This window comes from Nipponia nippon, unplaced genomic scaffold, assembly GCF_047370975.1.
Source record: "Nipponia nippon isolate SJK-2023a ecotype South Korea unplaced genomic scaffold, ASM4737097v1 scaffold_4, whole genome shotgun sequence".
Taxonomy (NCBI): Eukaryota; Metazoa; Chordata; class Aves; order Pelecaniformes; family Threskiornithidae; genus Nipponia; species Nipponia nippon.
Genome location: NW_028262358.1, coordinates 36,533,052 through 36,548,134, shown reverse-complemented (window position 1 = coordinate 36,548,134; position 15,083 = coordinate 36,533,052). Strand labels below are relative to the sequence as shown.

The window sequence follows — 15,083 nt, the reverse complement described above, 5'->3', positions numbered from 1 at the left end:
CATAAGTGATATTGAGGCTCCAACATATTCATGGTTGGGTTTTGACATGAGACTTTTCTTCGCCTGTTTCATTCCTCATTTACTGAGCACACCGGACAGATATCATGCCAACCATAATTTTGAATGCATTAATATTTTATGGCTCTAGGTAAGTGTGGAAACCTATCTGAAGGGTATGAATTTACAGCTAGTGAAAAAAAAATTACCACAGAAGCTCTGAAAAGATAAGAACCTAACTTATGGGTAAAACTCTCACCACTGTCTTCCCAGAAGTCTTAATGTTGAAAGACTACCTCTAAATGAAAGAGCATTTCATTTTGTATTTGTTCTCAACAACCAAAACTGTTTCAAGCATCATGGTTAAAATGCTAACTTAGAGAAATAATTAAACCTATGAGAGCTACTGGCTGACCAGTACTTACTAAAAAAAGGAAACCTCCAATCACGAATTTGGCAACCAACTGCTAGACCATTTTTTAGTTTCTGTTGTTAATTCTAGACCCAAATTTTGAGTTCTTAGACTCCTCTATAGATTCAGCAAGTTCTATATATTAAGAGAGAGAGGAGAAAGATAAAATTACATAATGTATCTTATTCATCAAGGAAAAGAAGATAGAAATACACTTAATTATATACGACCTGCTGCTGAAACGTACTGTGCCTTTTTTCCTAACAGTAAGTATGTAAGTATGTATTTGTATAATGATTTATAACCAATCATCAGCCTTTCTTTTTACAACACAAAATTCACTATGGCAAACAAGTTTTTGAGTGCAAACTACCATTTTGTAGTTACCTTGAGTCTGGGTAAGTTACATAGTCGTTCCCTTTCCAGCTACTATAATACCGCACTATGTTTTCGTGGTTAAGTCCTGCAAGTCCCGTTACTTCACGCTTTACATTCCTATTTGGAGGGAGGGGGAAAAAAATGAAATGGCATTTCCCTATAAAAGTTTAATACTAAGTTAAATAAAACACATGATATCAAGTAGCAGTATACAGATAGTTTTACATTAATTTAGAAAAAGAACATAATATTCTCCTTCATACAAGTTCAAAATTGTAGTTACAAATTCTGTGGGTTTTCTTTCATCTGCCAGCTATTCAAAGTGCAAAAATGTTTTAACCATACTAGAAATGAAAGCCCCACTCAAAAAAAGCTGAAAAAAGCAGATAGTTACAATGCGTAATTACATTAGGTAGCCAAACACACCGTAGCAAACATCCATGTTTTCTTTTCACCTCTATGAAGTTTGTTTACATATACAGAAGTCGGTGTAAATACTCATGAAGAACTATTACTAAATTTGGCCTGCACTTGTTGTAACATTGCCTAGTGAAGTAAGTTCGAACCCATCAGCAGACCAGCAGTCTTTATTTGAAGAATCAGTAGAACATTTTTAGTATAGTTCTCAGGATTGCAATACAAATGAAAGTGACACGTACTTGTGAGGAACACAAGCATTTGAAGGGCGGTTACACAATGTAAGGGACAAGTATCTCCAACAACTTGCAACTTTTCAAATAGGTTACCTAAGAGACATTCAAGTTTTTCAGCTGCTGATAAAATTCTTTGTTGATATTTATAAAGGACAAGTAACACAGTGTAGGAATAATGACTACATTGGTCATATATAAAGCATTTTCCAATTACAAACCACAAAATGCATTACTTTCATTTTTCTCTATTTTCCCTAACTATAGTAATTATGCATTACTGATATGTAAATTTTCCATGTAACCTTGTATCAGGAGCAGTGTGGCCAGCAGGACTAGGGAAGTGATCGTCCCCCTGTACTCGGCACTGGTGAGGCTGCACCTCGAGTACTGTGTTCAGTTTTGGGCCCCTCACTACAAGAAGGACACTGAGGTGCTGGAGCGTGTCCAAAGAAGGGCAACGAAGCTGGTGAAGGGTCTGGAGCACAAGTCTTATGAGGAGCGGCTGAGGGAGCTGGGGTTGTTTAGTCTGGAGAAGAGGAGGCTGAGGGGAGACCTTATCGCTCTCTACAACTACCTGAAAGGAGGCTGTAGCCAGGTGGAGGTCGGTCCTAACAAGCGATAGGACAAGAAGAAACGAACGGCCTCAAGTTGTACCAGGGGAGGTTTAGACTGAATATTAGGAAAAATTTGTTCACAAAAAGGGCTGTGAAGCACTGGAACAGGCTGCCCAGGGAAGTGGTTGAGTTCCCATCCCTGGAGGTATTTAAAAGATGTGTAGATGTGGCGCTTAGGGACACGGTTTAGTGCTGGACTTGGCAGTGCTAGGTTAACAGTTGGACTTGATGATCGTAAAGGTCTCTTCCAACCTAACGATTCTATGATTCTATGATTATAAAAGTAACAGTACTGCTTTCAATGTTTTATTAATCAGCAAGTTTTCCTCAAACACATTTTGCAGTACTAATAACCAGAGCACTAGTATGTTCAGGGAAAGCAGAACTTAACAAATCTACTTTTTTACAGCTGCATCTGAAATTATTCCGGTGCATGCAAAAATTAATGAGTTGCATGCTATTTTCAGCTTCACTTAGAAATAAAGAAAACAGTTTACTGGAAGAATAGACAATTAATAATGAAAATTGCTTAAATGCTCCTAGGATTATTAAAGAGACAAAACAAAGTACTAAAATCTTGATTAAGGTTGTCCTAAAATAAAGAAACAGAAGTAAATATACAGTACGTACTTTGTGATATGAACTCGTTTGACTGCATAAGTTCTCTCATCAAGCTTTCCTGTTGCTTTGAAAACATTCCCAAAACCACCTTCACCAATAGGCTCTATATTGTTAAAACTCTCAAGAAATCTTTAAAGAAAAAAAAAAAAAAAAGATATATAACTTAAGTATACTTAACATTAAATTTACATGATATAAAAATGAGCCCAACAGATCTAATACATCTGCTGAAATATCATTCTATAGGGATCACTCAACACCTATACAGGTCTAAATCATAGTCTTGAAGATCAAAAAAACAAGGGAAACTGACCCTTGAAAGCAGGTAGGGTAATTACCCTCACATCTTCACACAAATGACTTTTGGTTGTAAGCATTAAATATCACTGCATGTCAGCTGCTATACTATATTTGAAATTTCCAGAAAAAAAAAAAAATCTCAAATACCAATTTCCTTTGAAAGTTATTTTTACAGCAGTATTTTCCCACATTCTATTATACATAAACAAGTCTAGAGCACTACATACTTTAACTGCCATACAGATCTCATAAAAAAAAAAAAATAATCCTTCTTACCTTTTATTCACAGTGTATGGACTTTCATTCTCCTCACTGGTATTTGTGTCCAAATCTGGCAAATTTTCATCAAAATCTGACATCTGGTTTTTTTCTTCCTTTTTTCTTGCGTAATGAAAATTAGCTGCTATTTTGCTTTAACAAGGATAAAAGCAAAACTTATAATGAGCCATTTTTCTAGTACGCGACAAGAGAAAAGATGCGTGCCTCCCAATATTGTCATTTCTTTGTTAGATATAGAAACACCAAAGTGGTTTGCAATATAGCTTATGGGAGATAGCAACCTAGAAATAAACACGTACCTTTTGGCAGAACTTCTTGCGTTTCTCTGCATGAAAAAGAGAAAAAAATACTAACTGAGATATCCTGAATATTTTCACTATACTTACTTTAAAATGTGTCTGAAAATGTATCTAGGGATTGTCTATGAATGTGTTCAGGCCTTATATAAACCATGTAACAAGAACGAGGCCATATCTTAGCTTAAAATTTTTCACATATGCTATGTATGAAATCATCGTTCTTCCCACAGAAAAATATGAGCTTAGTTTGATCCCCTTTCTTGGGTGTAATGCCCATTTGGTCAACAGTACATAAATTGCATCCACAGTACAGACTAATGTAAATGACTAATGGTTAAGAGTAAGAAAGTACTGAACACGTGTTTTCTAGTGATTAGCGGATAAAGGAACAAACTGATGCTACACTGAGAAGAAGCTTGCTCTATTCAGGGTCTAAAATGTAATTATGAGAAAGACCATTTTCGTACTATACCTGATGAGGTGAAGGCTTTTCACATACTGCCACGTCTTTCATTTTTTCTACCAACTTTGCAGCTGAGTCATCAGAGCAACTATTGCTGTTATTGAAAAATAATAGACTAGTCTTAGGTGAAAGTAACACAATCATAAATAAAATGATTGCCACGAGAAAAAAAAAGCATAAAAAATAGACAGTTTTTAAAAGCAAAACCTGAAAAGGCATTAACAATCACGACTGATTTAAGTTACAAAACTTCATGCTGGAAAGCTAATAAAACAATAACGTTTTGTAATATACTCCTCTCTTTTTAGGATATGATATCATGATATCTAGAGATCTATATGATATATATTCTATTATATCCTTTAATTAAATAGGTTAAATACAGATGTTTATTTCAAGGCAGTGCAGCCACCTCTAGCATTGTACGCATCAGCTTGCTTTACAATCACCCAAAGAACATAAAAGAAGGGGTAGTGGGACTACAGTCAAATTAACTGATGGGCACTAAAGGCTTGACCTAGGGTTCCCAAATCACAAATGAAACTTTATGTATGTTCATTTTCTTTCACTACGCAAACTTTCCCTCTGGTGGAAATGAAGACTTATGGAGAATGACAAAGGGGCGGGGGGAAGAGAGAGAGAAGAAAGCAGAACGTGGAGCATGGGAAAATACCGAATACTGAGTTCACAATAGTGTCGCAATAGGAAAATGAGTGTTAAAAATGGCATGAAATAATGCTACTGAATGAGGTAGGTTATTCCATTTACATCACAGTAAAAATACTTCTGAAAGAACTACTCATGGCAAAATATTAATAGATCAGAAAGCTCTACAATTATTATAAGCTAACCCATCAGGACTCAAATAAAACTGCACAAGTACAACAAATTTTGCTCTGAAGTCTAAGAAATATAAGCTCAAATTATGTGGCTTTGTACTGCAATAAAGAAACTAGGACAGATTTTATTTGGAACTAGATCACATGACCCTCTACGATTAGTAAGTACATTTTGTTATCACACTATTAGTGAACCCAACTTACTCCAAGTCAGACTGTGCTGGCACTTGAGAGGAATTACTATGTTCACTAAATGTAGAGTTGCTGTTCGATTTTTCACTTCTCATCTGAAAAAAGAAAAAACAAGAATGGTTAACAAAATCACGTAAAAAAAAATCCCTGGTGCAAAAGATGCCATTCAAGGAGGGGGGAGGGAAGATTACAAGGTCCTAAGTGGAAGCTGTTAACCGCACTGAACATTCAAAGCCCTGCAGAACAAAGGCACCTGCCCAACTTCCACCCAGAGGAGTGAAACACAGGGCCCCGTCACAGTGAGAGTTTTCCCACTCCTATTGAGAAGATAGACACATTTGCAGAAGTAGAGTCTGGGATCTATTAGAAATCAGGATGAGAGTAACAGTTATTAAAAGAAACTATTTTCAATGTTTACTGCATATGCAATTGGGTGGAAAATGAGATGGATGTAGGCTTTGGTATATGTAATCGGTAGAACTGAAAATCTGAATCTGCACAAAAAGACATTCAATGTCTTCAGCGTGAAAACCCTGCAAAACCTGGATTACTAAAAAACTCAACCAAAAAAAATTAATCCTAAATACTCAGTAGAGGTTCTTCCCCCTTTTTTTCCCCCTATGTCATAAGAGCATAAATGTAACATTAAAAGCAATACCTACAATTGTTACAGACCATAACCTGACAAAAAGTAAAAAAACTTAAGGGTTTATGTTTCAATGATAGCCAACAAACAAAACCCGTCTTTTTGAATTCAGGAGTACTAGGCCTTTACTACTTTTTGCTAGTTACATTTCATTTGTTACACAGACACTGCTGGGAATTAATAAAAATTCAAACCAAACAAAACAACCCACCGCCAATTTAGAATAATTGCTACAAAGGTTCTGCTTGAGGTAGTAAATTTCAGACTTTGATGAAAATGCAAAGACCCATGAACTCGCAACACAGGAAAACATTAAGGAAGGATCCTAGAGCTGTAATAGGCCCTTAATTACATGGTTAACAAAAATAACAATAAAAGAAGCATTTAAAATTCACAGTAAACAGCCAAATAATGAAGAAAGTACTTAAGAAAGATTTCTTTCCTCTCCCGTACTGCCTTCCTTCCCTTTAAATTACACTTCATTTTAGTTATTTCATATGTACTGTTCTATGCATTTCAGAAGAAGGCTTGGATCACTATTAGAATTCTGATAATTTTTTGCACGTATAGAAATAATACGTTTTCTGAAGAAAAATAAAGAATGGCTACCATAAAACACACGGCAGAAAATAGAGGAAAAAATTCAAACCTAAAATCAAGGAAGAATAAAGGGTATAGAATCAGCTATACCGTAAAGAATATAATGACAAGGAAACAAAGATGAATCAGATTGACTGAAAGCAAGCAATTTTATGAGCAGAGTGGCAACAGAGACACTGAACGATGCCCTGCCTGCAAATGTTTTGAAGACATCGAATTACTGAACAGTTGTCAAGGTGAAAAAGGAACACTGTCCACTCTGGATATACCAAGGCAGCTTAACAAAGGCAAATACATTTACTTATCCTCCTGTAACAGCAGAGGAGGAGACACTCTCGATATTACATACCAACCCTGCAGCAGAACAATAAGGAAAATAGTTCAGTGGTAAAAGCAGAGAAACACTGGATAAGACAGAACAAAGACAACTTAAATAAATAATTAGAAACTCTTCCAAATTAAAGAAAACAATATTTTATTGGCTACTTCTAGAGATTAATCTTCAAACTTTAGTAGCAAAAAAAAAAAAAAAATTAAATCCTACAGTTTACTCACCTGTTTCTCAATCATTTCCCAAGTTGTTTTTGCTGCTGCTGCTTTTGCTTCCTTCTTATTTTTACCAGTGCCTTTACCATATTCTACATTGTCTATTTTAACCGCAACTGTGAACCTGCAATGAAGGAAACTTTTCTAAAACATTGTTACATTTTGTCTCATATATACTTATAACCTTCCCAGATTCAACTTTCTTTTTATTACCTACAAAGCACTATAAGTTAACTGTGGAGATATTTAACTATTCATGTGTTTTTATTATATATAAAACCTGATTATCATAATTCTTTAGGAGAAATATTTTTTAAATGTTTCCTCCCTAGTCACAAATGCATGTACTTTATTAGTTCTAACAGTATTTTTAAATGCTTAACTGCTTTTTAAAAGCAAAATTATTTAAATTTTTAAAAGCAAAAGAATGCATAAGGTCAGCATTGTTACAAGCAAGGTTGTGAAGCTCTAACACCAGGACACACCTCAGCACTGCAAAACTATGTGGAGAGGAAAGATTAGCTAATCTTGATTTCATGGATCCAGACATGACTTTACACTCACCTTTGATACACTGCTACATACGCTATTTAGCAAGTGCAAAAAATGTGTCTGTTGCTTCACGAGACATGAATTTAAAGGCAGTCCCAAAAAACAAACAAAAAAAAAACCAGTCCTGGCCCTCCACACTCAACCACTGATCCCTTCCCCGTCCGTCGCACAAGTGTGCGGGCGCTGCTTCCCATACGGCAACTCCACGAGTCAGAACAGGGAACTGATGCAGCTCAGGACTGACTGTACTGGGTCTGGCTGGGATGGAGTTGACTTTCTTCATAGCAGCTGGTACGGTGTTATGTTGTGGATTTGGGACTAAAACAGTGCCGATAACACAACAGTGTTTTACCTATTGCTGAGCCATGTTTGCACAGCACCAAAGCCTTTTCTTTTTCCCCATTCCGGCCTCCCAGCAAGCAGGCTGGGGGTGTGTGAGAAGCTGGGAAGGGACACAACCAGGGCAGCTGGCCAGAGGGATATTCCATGCCATATGGCATCACGCTCAGCAATAAAAGCTGGGGGAAGAAGGAGGAAGAGGGGACATTTGGGGTTATCATGCTTGCCTCCCAAGTAACCACTATGCATGATGAAGCCCCGCTTTCCTGGAAACAGCTAAACATCTGACTGCCGATGGGAAGTAGCGAGTGAATTTCTTACTTTGCTTTGGTTGCGCACACAGTTTTGCTTCATTTATTAAACTGTCTTTATCTCAATCCACAAGTTTTTCTCCCTTTCACCCTCCCGATTCTCTCTCCCATCCCACTGGGGGAAGTGAGTGAGTGAGTGAGTGAGTGAGTGGCTGGCTGGGGGTTTCACTGCCGCCGGGGCTCAACCCACCACAGGGACCTAATAACGAATGGTTGGTTTTCAGCCAAATTGGTTCTTACCCAGATCCAACTTGTCCTGCAGCTGCAAAATCCCCAATGTTTCTGCTACTGCCTTTGCACAAAAGGCAACAGAGGAGAAAAGAACAACTAGATTTCTGCTTTTGGCAGCAGCACAGACTTGCATCAAGCTAAAGTGACTATTATAATCTCGGGGTACGTCTGTACTTCAGATTGCAGCAGGTCCATAACCATGGACCCCAAGTTAATACGCACTGCTCAGACTTGACAGGTTTAGGCAGGACTGGCCTGGTTGTCCCCACACTGCGTTCCCAGCCCAAGAAAGCTCGCAGCCACTCAGGACTGAGCCAGCCTGGGCCCTCTCAACCTTAGAATCATAGAATCATTTAGGTTGGAAGAGACCTTTACGATCATCAAGTCCAACCGTTAACCTAGCACTGCCAAGTCCACCACTAAACCGTGTCCCTAAGCGCCACATCTACACATTTTTCAAATATCTCCAGGGATGGGGACTCAACCACTTCCCTGGGCAGCCTTTTCCAGTGCCTGACTACCCTTTTGGTGAAGAAATTTTTCCTAATATCCAACCTACACCTCCCCTGGGGCAACTTGAGGCCACTTCCTCTCATCCTATCAAACCTTCTTACATTGCCTTCAGCACTGACCCTGCCAGACATTGCAGTGGAAGCAGCTACAGCACCAAAACCAGGATAGGACAGGAGGAGATGACAGGAGGTGTCTCTGCATCGTGCCTCAGACAACTGCAGGAGGACTTACGAGATGGGACACAGCACAGAAAAGTTAAGGAGCCAGCTCAGGACCAGCAGTGGCCAATGCATCCCCTTAGCAGGCAGAGCACTGGGAAAGAGCACCACAAGGGCACTGAAGGAGGTTTACAGCACTCATCGCCGTAGCCAGACACTGTACATTGTACTCCTTGGAACAGCCCAAGTTATCCAGGATTTTCCTAGATACCACTGTCACACTTCACATCACTTGCAGATACGAGAGAATGGGTTGAAGTATATTTGTGAATGGAGCAAAGCACACCGGAAAAAAAAAAAAAACCACGCAATAAATGGGATAAATGAGTAAATTTGAAATGTGTGTGAGTTCTGTTAGTCCCATGCCATCAGTTTTGAAACATGAAGATGTAGCTGCGTGACCCCAGCTGTGGCCATTACTGCGATAAGGGTTACTTTTTTGAATTACATGAGCTGCACAGGGAAAAAAAATAAGATAACTGATTAACATTTGAGGCCCACATAATACTTATTAATTTATTCTGGGACTATAGTCAGGTCTAAGAATAAGTCAGCACAGACAGTGCTGGCTGGCAGCATGGAGGACATTAAAAGAAACATACTAAATATTAGCATACGGCTTGTCTTCATGCAAACTAGCAAAAATTTAAAAAAAAATCACATAAGAAAACATCATAGACCTTAAATATGTATGATCTCTGGCAAGGGACAAAAAATTAGCAAAACACCATATTTGTGTTAAAAAATAAAACATATTCCATCACCTGTAATTGTCTCTAAAAGTGGAAGCAAAACAGCTTAAGCAAAAGACCCTTCTCTTGTAGCAGATGTTCACAAATTAACTACACATAAAACACGTTGGTACCCAACCAACTAATATACACCCAACCTTTATGGTTAGAAATTAACAACATGAATCGTAAGTAATTTCTACACTTTGTAAAACTAAACAAAAAGCAAAGCACTTAAGTTAGCATAGATCATAAACTGAAATACTTGCTGCAACCCATGCCACCTCCTGAGAGATTTCACGGCAGATGCATAACATACATACCATAGAGTTACCAGCAACATGTGCGTTGCTGTTGCTTTCCAATAAAGGGCCATCAACTCTGAAATAAGTTTTCTCCTCAGACTCTTACCACATGACATCCTCCCCACCCACCTACCACTCAATCAATCGTTTCAACCACGTATACGCTTTCAGCAAATTAACTTTTATGATTGCAAGCTTCACCCAGTTCGTTCATTGCAGGAAGAGTCCTGATGTTTATTGGCATGTGAACTTACTCAGGATCATGAGGTGGGCCGGTCATCATGGTGTTGGCATAAACCAGCGTCAGTTTGTGCTTTTGGCAGTAAGTGTTGATCTTCTCCATACTCTCACGGTCCATTTTGACACAATCTCAAAAAGGTTCTGGAAAGCAACATTCAAAGATACGTTTGTGCCGCCGGGCATAGTATAGAGACCGGCCCTAATCCTGGCAGGCCACTGCTGTGATATAAAATAGAAAACTGGTACCAGTAACAAAGTTCAGGGAAAACTAATCCTAATTTCTAATTCAAGTGAGTGATCTGCAACCGGTTTGGGAGACTTATTGCTTGGAATAACAGATTTAGAAAGCGGAGCAGGGAGTTTACTGACTAGAGAAGATTTCTTGGCAGGAAAAGGCTGAATCATTTCCCGAATTCTGTATGGAAAAAAAAAAATCAGTAACGTTTCTCCAGGCAGAATCAGAATCGATTCCTTCGGGGGGAACCAAGAGGCCTCTCAAACCGCGATGGCTGCCGGGCTCGGTGACACGTACCGAAGGCGAACCCGGGCTCCCGGCCGCGGAGCAGGCGGCAGGCAGCCGCGGGCGCCGGGCCGCGGGCAGCCTGCCTCGGCGGGACCCGACGGACCCCCCGCCCTCCCCGCGCCTCGCCCCGCCGTTACCTCCAGCCGCGGCGGACGCCCCGGGACCCGCAGGAGCTCCAGCAGCCGGCCCGGCGCAGCGCGGCGGCGGCACGGGCGCCGCCCAGTTTCGTTTCCGCAGCACCGCCCGCCTCCGCCTGGAAGCGAAACCGAAAGGGCGGGAGGCGGCCCCGGCTGCGGCGGCCCCCGCCGAGCCCCGGTTCTGCGACCACGCAGCGGGAGGGCAGCTCCGTCTCGGGGCTGCCGGGAGCCGCGCTCGGCCCCCGCCGCCCCCGGCCCCCGGCGCTGCTCACCCTGCCGGCCACCGGGGCTGCGAGGGGCCGAGCCGAGCCGAGCCGCGCCAGACGCCAGCGGCGTTACCCCAGCGGCATCTTCCCCTGACTCGCCGCTGCCGTTACAAATGGCACAAGGCAGCTACGCTAACCACATCCTATAGCTCGTCTATATGGACAGTAGGGATGCACCCAGCCTTTCCCAAATACAGGCAAACATTTTTTTTTTTTTAGTAGCCCTTTTCCCTCTCTGACTAGCCGGTCAACGCTCCTATCCCTTACAAAGAGTTAACTACAGCTCCAAACGTTCTTGGTGTTCGTATCGGCACCCCACCGCTCTGCAATACTGCGATGGTCTCCACCTCAGCAGCTTCCCAAAGAAATGAATTCCAAACCACAGCTCGGGCACGTAACAAGAAGTATTTCCTTTTATACATTTTGAATTTTCAATTCAGTTGCTATCTTTTGGTTGGACATTATTTTATTGCACCTTATTACTTTATTGCGTCCTGTTTTACTGCAATCTCTCTCTGCAAGTTTTTCCTCAGCCCTTAAACATCTTCTCCGACCTTCCACTTCTGCATCTGTGGGACTTTCTGAATGAGGTGATCAGTAAGCACAGGTCATTCCAAATGAAGCTGTACCGCTAATGTAAATTAAGAAGAGAGTTCAACATACTTTCTTACATGGTGCTTCATCACATTCCTCCTGTATTGATGAGAGCTGATTTTACAAAGGTGACCTTCCACTTCTTAGAAATCATGCCAAAGTGCACATACTGAATTTAGAGAAGTTAAAAAAGAAGAAAAAAAAAAGTGTAACTTCAGGATTTCTCCTTCCAGCCTGGGTTGTCTGCATTTATCAGAACTGAATGTTGTTAGTCAATCCACTCAGCCTGCTCGGATCTCTTTAAACTTCTCACAATTCTGTTTTGGTCTCAGCCAACAAATAACTTTCTCCAACATGAGAGCAATTTCTCATCTCTCATTGTTTAACCCTTCTTTAAACTTAAAATATGTTATGGGTATCACTGAACGTAAAGGCACTTCATAGTAGATCTCTTACTGGGATAAAGGGAAAAAAACCAATCAGCCACCAAATTAATAATATATCCTGCAGAAGCAGGAAAGAAAACAAATCTCCAAGGTGAGTTTCCAGAGGCTATATCTAATGTACGGAGCAGATATGTTTCACTGTGTGCACTCAACGCCTACCCCTCATCACCCAGATACATAACCCATTGGACTGTGCTTTGATTCCCACTCCCGCCCCCTGCCAGATGGCTCTCCAGTAGAAACCAGACAGCTGTAGAGGAGAGAAGGAAAACAGCAGTGAGCTTTAGGTCTCGTCCTTAGTACAGGGAAATGGCTTGGGCACCCACTGGCACCCAGGAATCACACCGGCTCTCCCATAGCACCGACACAACCAACAAGGAACCCATTCAGACGCCAGCGGGGATGCAGAGAAAAACATCAGAGAGTTCAAAACGCTAAACTTCAAAGTATAATCATCTTTTAGAAAAAAAAAGGACAAACCATGATACGAGTCACAAATCATTATTTCCATATGCACGGACAAGGCAGGTTTTCTTTGAAAATGTTCATGACATTCTTCCTTGTTAAAACCCACCTAGAGCAATTCCGTACTTCTATGTAGGGACCTCATTTAAAGACACCAAAATGGCATTCTTAGATTATCATTTCTAGAACGTGCCATACACCTCGTGTTTCAACTTGGCTCCTACTTAGGTTTCTGATCACCCTTCTTTTCCTGGCTCCGAGCTTCTGGGAGGCATTTCCAGCCTCTGGTGAGCCTGCAGAAAGAACAATGAGAAGGTACCACGCATGACTGAAGGCATAAGATCGCACACAGATCACACATGCTGAAATGCTGATAGAAGAAGCTGTCATGAGCGGCCTTATTTGCTCACCATGGGGTTCATACAAATACAGCATGGCAAATGGTTGTCTGAAGTTAAACAGCCTCACAGTGACTTTTATAAGTATGCACAAACGCAAATTTTACAATTGCAGTCCTACTCTAAAGTGAACATAACTTTTCCACATGCAGTCAGTCGATGAGAAAAACGAAAATAAAATAATAAAAACTTAAAATATAATTATAATCCATGGTTTAACTGCTTCAATTCTGTATTTGAAAGCTTCTAGTAAAGATATATATCTTATAAAATCATCCACATTATCATTTGATAAAACAAAAGTAGCATATTTTATTACAAGTCAACTAGAGCAATTTCATTAAAACTCCTCCTGTCCCCTTAACTACAGGATCCTTAGCCATGTCTGTTTCTTCTCAGAATCCCTCCCTCTCCTTAAATGCCTGCCTTCTGTAGTTTCACTTGCCATACACCAAGCTCTTTGGCATGATGTTTTTTGGCCTTATGTGTAACCCAACGTCTCTTATCAGACAAGGAGACTGCTATCAAAGGTGCAGTTTTCAGAACTGAAAGTGGCCTGGAGTGATGTTCCAGTTTCTCTGGCAAGATACGACATTTCCTCCAGGTGTGTGAATTGCATTTAGTTATTAACATCTAATCAACGTTAGCAGTATTAACAGAAATAAAATCAACAAAATTTGCTTGCTGGCTGATAAAGATACTGCATTTATCAGAACATGTTATCAAAGAACAATTTAGGAAGGAAATTTATAGGAATTTTAGGAAGGAATATTACTTGAGCAATCAAGCCTGCTGTTAAACTTTACCCTGGGGAAAATGATCTATTCTGAAACAGCAGTTGGTACATACACCTGTAAAACTGGTTCCTCCATGCCTTTCCAGCCTTCATCCGAATGCCTTTCGGATTCATTTGCTTTAGAACGCCTTGACCTTTGGAATTTCAACTATTCTAGTATCATACCAGTTCCCCAAATACCAAAGTATTTATAGTGGAACCATTCGCCTTGCCTTTACCATGAACAACTCAACCTGGTGCTGCGGAAGGGATTGTGGCTTGCTTTGCCCGCAGGTGACTCTGCGGGAGGACACGCTCCAGAAGGCAACAGGGCAGCCAGGACAGACGTCGTGCCTGCACGCCGAATTGCTCCCCATCTCTTGCGCGCGCATCCTCCTCCCGCTCCTCCGTGCGGGTCCCTTTGCACCAACGCCCGTTTAAGGGACGCTCCAGCGTGCCAGCCTGCGGACCTTGGCACCTCTAGGCGCCACGCAGGCACACGGTGAAGAGACCTGCCTGCCGGCCTTTCCTACGGGTGACAACGGGCCTCGCCAGCGGCGGCAGCCGCGGCCACGGAGGGCAGCGAGGCCCGGGGGCAGCGGCGGGGAAGCCGCTCCCGGGTGGGAAGGCTGCGGGGGGAAATCCCTTCACGGTACAGTTGCCCCCCGGCAGCGTTTCAACAGGTATTTTCAAATCAGAGGCCAGCTCTCGGTTGCCTCACCCGGAAAGCATTCCTTAACAGAAGGGGAAAAAAACAAACAAAAACCAAAACCCCACAAAACCAAAACCAAAGCAGCGGCCCCGCCCACCGCCACTTTCGGGTCCCCGCATCACCGCTCTCCACACGCCCCGCTCCCGCTCACCCCTCCCTCCTCAGACAGGAGGTGCCTCCTCCTCCTCCTCCTCCTCCTCCTCCTCCTCCTCCTCCTCCTCCTCCTCCTCCTCCCCGCCTCAGCAGCCGCCGCGGACCCCCTTCCCCTCGCGTACCGCAGCCCGCCCCACGGCCGGCGCGGCAGGAGAGGCGCAGGGCACGGCGGTTGGCGGGGTCACGGCGACTCCCTTCACCCCAGCCCCGCGGGGCTCCGGGCGGGGCCTCCTCGCAGCCCGGCCCTGCGTGATTTCCACCCTTTTCTCCCGCCGGGGCGCCCCGGGGGCTCCGCCCGCAGCCCAGCGCCATTTGCGGCAGAGGGAGGGGGCGGC

The 15,083-nt window shown here is 42.1% G+C and overlaps 1 protein-coding gene across 6 annotated transcripts in view; it reads right to left on the bottom strand.

Moving 5' to 3' along the window:
• EIF2AK2 (eukaryotic translation initiation factor 2 alpha kinase 2) overlaps positions 1-15,083 on the bottom strand; it is a 23,417-nt gene extending 8,334 nt beyond the window's left edge. Inside the window, exons 1-12 of one of the 6 annotated variants that reach the window (XM_087775345.1) lie at positions 14,871-15,083; positions 12,820-13,003; positions 11,869-11,968; positions 10,940-11,055; positions 10,294-10,420; positions 6,849-6,963; positions 5,060-5,142; positions 4,026-4,110; positions 3,554-3,579; positions 3,252-3,386; positions 2,685-2,804; positions 797-904 (exon numbers count right to left, since the gene is read on the bottom strand). In XM_087775345.1, the coding sequence (XP_087631471.1) occupies positions 797-904; positions 2,685-2,804; positions 3,252-3,386; positions 3,554-3,579; positions 4,026-4,110; positions 5,060-5,142; positions 6,849-6,963; positions 10,294-10,397 (776 nt within the window). In that variant the 5' untranslated portion in view covers positions 10,398-10,420; positions 10,940-11,055; positions 11,869-11,968; positions 12,820-13,003; positions 14,871-15,083. The other 5 variants (XM_087775351.1, XM_087775349.1, XM_087775348.1 and 2 more) reach the window with 5 other exon arrangements.